General features: G+C 36.5%; 1 protein-coding gene across 2 annotated transcripts in view; it reads left to right on the top strand.

Annotated features, from left to right (window-relative positions):
- LOC107656641 (probable phospholipid-transporting ATPase IIB) overlaps positions 1-5416 on the top strand; it is a 53843-nt gene that overhangs the window by 30803 nt on the left and 17624 nt on the right. For both annotated transcript variants that reach the window (XM_016444566.1, XM_016444565.1), the window contains exon 15: positions 953-1207. In XM_016444566.1, the coding sequence (XP_016300052.1) occupies positions 953-1207 (255 nt within the window). The remainder of the gene's footprint in view (positions 1-952; positions 1208-5416) is intronic.

The raw sequence follows: 5416 nt of genomic DNA, 5'->3' as shown, positions 1-5416 counted from the left end.
ACAGTATTTATATTGTTTTTTACCTCTGATTCACGCAATGTCCGAACTGTTCGAACTGTCCTGAGCAGCGTCGCATCCTCCTGAGCGCGTTCTCAACAGCAGGCGGATCGCAGACTTATAAGTGCATTACCACCACCTATCTCTCAAATGGACCATTGACACATCTATCTACAATCGCAATTGGGAGTGTAAATGGTCCACTTGAGAGATAGGTGGCGGTAATGCACTTAAGTCTGTGATCCGCCATAAAGCAAGAAGAAGAAGAAGACACCTCACTCGCCTGCTGTTGAGAACGCGCTCAGGAGGACGTGACGCCGCTCAGGACAGTTCGAACAGTTCGGACATTGCGTGAATCAGAGGTAAAAAACAATATAAATACTGTTCAGTTTCTTGCACAGACCGATCGTTTTGTGTCTTTACACATCAATGTATCGTCACGAGCCGCAGGGTTTAATTTGGTTTTGTTTGTGTATGTTTTTTTTACTCTCAAAGCTGTGATTCCCATTCACCTCCGTTATAAGACTGACAGACTGCAACGGTTTGTGTTAAAAATCTTCGTTTGTGTTCTACTGAAGAAACAAAGTCACCTACATCTTGGATGCCCTGGGGGTAAGCAGATAAACATCACATTTTCATTTTTGGGTGAACTATCCCTTTAAGCAGCACAGCTGTTTTCAACACTGTTTCTTGAGCACCAGCATATTAGAATGATCTGTATAAGATCATGTGACATTGAAGACTGGAGGAACGGCTGCTGGAAATTCAGCATTGTCATCACAGAAATACATTACATTTTAAAATATATTGATGTAGAAAACAGCTATTTTCAGTTATATTAATATTTCACAGTATTACTGTATTATTGATCAAATAAATGCAGCCTTGGTGAGCAAGTGATGTTATTTCTGAAGTTAAGGCACACTCTTGTTATTTCAAATTTGTGTCTTTCCAGGTGAGCTCGGCGCAGTCTAATGGCAATAGTGCGAGTTCAACACCCTCTCGTAAACCACAGCCACCTGCACCAAAGGTCCGCAAGAGCGTGAGTAGCCGGATCCATGAGGCCGTGAAAGCCATTGCCCTCTGCCACAATGTTACACCGGTGTACGAATCCCGTGTTAATGGTGTCAGCACGGAGCCAGAGAGTACAGAGGCCGACCAGGACTTCAGTGACGACAACCGCACTTACCAGGCCTCCAGTCCTGATGAGGTAAGAACGATGGGATGTTCTATTTATTTATTTAATAAGTTGTTTACATATTTACTGAGTCAAAATTATTTTTAATTTTAAATTATTATGTTTTTGTATTTAGTATTTTACGTCTCTTTACCAACTTATCTTTTTTTCTGCTTGAGCAGTTCTAGCAACAACATAAAAATGAAAAAACAGGACAATTTTTTATTTCTATTTATTTTATTTAGAATTCAGATAGATTGCATTGACACTGGTCTCCTCATTCCTCTAACGGTGTAATCCTATATATCGCTGCTTTAGTATTTATGACTCCCCCACTTTAGCCTTGAATTTACTGCCTTATTGGATGGTAATATAGACTCTGTGTTAGTAGAGAAATCTGAGAGGGCTCAATAAATATCAGAAGCAGAGGGGGCAGGGGTAGGTCACACACCAGGAAGGACTCGGTCATCATTTGTGTTGAGAGATCGTAGATATTTATAGATCTGTTGTAGAGCAACAATATTTTGAATGAGTTGTTGGTAAGAAAAGCACTAAATAAATGGCAGAAAAGGCATTGAGGCCAAACATATGTCACAAAGGTAGCGGTCCTCAAATAGATGGAGGGAAACGTCAGACTCGTTATAGTTAAATATATTTTTTAATGGAGGGGAATGAAGAGTTGTTTGAGGTTCGACTTGGAGGTATAATTCACCCAAAAATTACATTTTTGTCATCAATTACTCACTCTCATAATCTTCCAAACCTGTTTGACTTTCTTTCTTCTGTGGAACACAAAAGATGAAGTTTAGCAGAATGTTTGGCATTGCTTTTCATCATACAATGCAAGTCTCCAAAAAACACCATTAAAGTATTGTAACAGTAATCCATATGAAACCGAGGTATACCAAAGTATAACCTATTGCATGGACTGTAAATCCATCCTTCACAGCGTCATTTTCATTAGCATATGATATTTTTATATTGCTTTTTGTCATTTTCGGAGCTTCACATTTTGTGAAGCATTTCTATTTTGTTGTCTATGGAATAAAGAAAACCATATCCGTTCTGAACAACGTTGGTGAGTAAGTAAGTGATAACATTTTCGTGTTTAGGTGAACTAATTCTATACAATGTTTGCTGTTCCCTTGCAGGATCTAATGAAGATGAACTAATGAAGGGCAGTCGTTTTCAAAGTATTGATCATTTTCAAGAAAATGCGCCAGTCATTATATAATCTGAGAATATTCTGGTGCTCTTTCATTTTTCCTTTATACAGACCAAGCATCTTTTTCTTCAGGACCTTCTGTAGACATAGATATCTTTTGAGAGTGATAAAAGGAACAAGAAATCTGTCCATCTCCCTCTTTAGTGGAATTGCCTGTCCTCTCTTCTCCCTTGATGTGTCTACTTATTTATTTTCTTTAATGCCCAGGTCTTATCTCTCCCAACGTCTTCACTCCGGGATTGATCAATATTTAATTTTCTCAGAGAGACTAGCGGTTAACACTAGTCTTTCTCTACATGTCACTCTCATCAGTGCCTGTGTCTGTGTGCTCGCCATTAATATGACAGACGCATAGCGATAATATTCCTAAAGAGAGCCGAGTTCAGAGATTGAATATCCCAGATGCCTTTCGGCACACTTACTTGAAGTCATTTGTGACCTTTGACCCCAGAGTGTCAAGGGTCAGAGGTTTATTATGACCTTTAATGATTGGACATTCTCATGAGCAAGTCCGTTTGTTATGTCCGATAATGAAGTTTTACTTATGAGGGGTAATAGAAGTTCACTGATGGTTTTATTAGTGGTTTCGGCTTATTCAGATGAGATGATGGTGTTCATTGGCTGTTGACCTTTGCTTCTTCTATGAAAAATATAGTATTGACCTCTAACCTTTAGCCTATTAAATAGAAGTTGTCACAAAAAGATGGGCCACTCGGACAGGAGAGTTATGGCATGTTCAATTCTTTCAGAATGAGTTTTTTTGTTAGAATGAGGTTAAAGTGGATGCAATCTTAGTCTGGTTTTGATTAACAGAATCATTCGATTTTTGAATTTAAAATCTGTAATTGGGAAATGGAATTTGTAATATGAATTTTACAATTGTGATTTCCAGGCCTACACTGTAAAAAAATTCCCCGTAAATTTACAGTAAAATACTGGCAGCAGTGGTTCCAGCCATTTACTGTAATTTTACGGTTTTGCCACCGTTTTTCCATTTTACAGTTGTGCTGTAATTTCACAGTAAAGTACTGGCAGCAATGGTTCCAGTGATGTACCGTAATTTTACAGTTTCAGTACTGTTTTCTTTTTTACGGCTGTGCTGTAATTCTACAGTAAAGTACTGGCAGCAATGGTTCCAGTGATGTACCGTAATTTTACAGTTTCAGTACTGTTTTCTTTTTTACGGCTGTGCTGTAATTCTACAGTAAAGTACTGGCAGCAATGGAACATATTCTGTTACACCAAATACACAAAATAATGATCTTTAAAAAAGCATCATATGACCCCTTTAAATTGGCTGTTCTTACAATCTTTTAACATTGTAAATATTTAATAGTGTTTATCAATTAAAAAAAAAAAGAGTCACAGAGAAAATACGAAATAACCCTTACAAAGAGGAAAATAGGAAAAAAAACAAAAAACAAAAGACAACACCCCACATCCGCTTTTTTGAATCTGGCACGAGACTAAGTGCAAATCTGAGAGGAACACATTGACCAAACCAATAGTTGAAAAAAACCTTATGAAGAGGCAAAACAAAAACGTCGCACTCCAGCTTCTGATGGCTCTGGCCTGAAAGGACATTCGGGTCTGGAGAGAGAAAACATTTTCAAAATGTTAGTGACAAAAATATAGCACGTGGCAAAAGCTAGTGCTCATACACTCTGGAAACACTTTTTAAATTTGTCAGAAAATGAACATGTTGGTTAATGAACTATTTTTGTGTTTGTTACAGTAGAGGAGGAAAAACTGACAAAACACAATCTTAACAGAAATGCAGGACAAGACAAGACAAGACCAGACTGTGTGTAAAAGTAACTGGGTTTTCTAGTTAACAAGAAAGGAGTGAATAATTAGGTGACTGAGCATCACAATGTTCTTCAAGGGGTAGTTCACCTAAAAAAAAAAAATCTCTTATGACTTGAATTCTTCAGATAAACACAAAACATGATTAAGGAATTAAATCACTGTGATATTCATAAAATTATTGCCACTCGTTTGGCATCTAAAAAACACAAACAGTGATGGTGACATTAATGTGTATGACCCCAGAGAATGAATCAAAATCTTCTGAAGCCAAACGATAGCTGTGAAAAAAATGATATTTTTAAGTAACTATTAAACTCTAAGTAATTTCTTGTGATGCAAGTCCTTTGTGAATTTCGTGCAAGAAGTGTCAATCCTTTGTGCTTGTGATGTAAGCTTCACAATGCATATACATCACAATGTAATTACTCATAATTTATAGTTATCTTAGTATTTGTAGCTATATTAGTATTTTTCTTACACACACCTATCGTTTGGCTTTGATTTATCTACTTTGGTCACACTTTTTTTTTAAAGCATTGAACTAGAGGCAGCCATTTAAAGGCATTTCATGGACTCTCATGGATGGATTATTTAATTAAAAATCCTTATTTATGTTTATCTGAATGCCATGAAGAATCCCCGAAACATCAGGGATGGCATGAGGGTGAGAAAAATGATGAAATAATTTATTACTGGGTGAACTATCCCTTTAAGCTAACAACACACAATCAGAATCTACCATGTATTTACTAAGCACATCCCATTAAACATCTACAATGTTGCGGAAAAATAGAAAAATTGTAAGATGTTTTTATTCATGCATTAATTTATTATTATTTTATTTTTTAATTGAGGTTAATGAGTCCTTTATTAGTATTGATCAGTTAAACAGAACTGAAAAATTATCCCGGTCCTGACTTAAGAACTACTATTACAAAAACAAAACAAAAAAAAGTTGTGGGTCATCAAGATAACAAGGTAATCACAAAGTTTACATCATTGAGAATGTTTAGCTGAAGCACCTTGTGCCTATGCGATCAGATGCAATTTTAGGTAATATAATACAGAAAACCAAACATTTCCAAAGGGTTAACATACACTCTTACCAATGAATATGGATGTAGATTAGAGGTGGTAACTCTCAGGAAGCTAGAATATGTAAGTGGTAGGGGGTAATTTAGTTACCTAGACAAAATCCCATTTGGAAT

The sequence above is a fragment of the Sinocyclocheilus anshuiensis genome, unplaced genomic scaffold (assembly GCF_001515605.1).
Source record: "Sinocyclocheilus anshuiensis isolate Anshui unplaced genomic scaffold, SAMN03320099.WGS_v1.1 scaffold1393, whole genome shotgun sequence".
Classification (NCBI taxonomy): domain Eukaryota; kingdom Metazoa; phylum Chordata; class Actinopteri; order Cypriniformes; family Cyprinidae; genus Sinocyclocheilus; species Sinocyclocheilus anshuiensis.
This window is presented reverse-complemented; position numbering and strand designations above follow the sequence as displayed.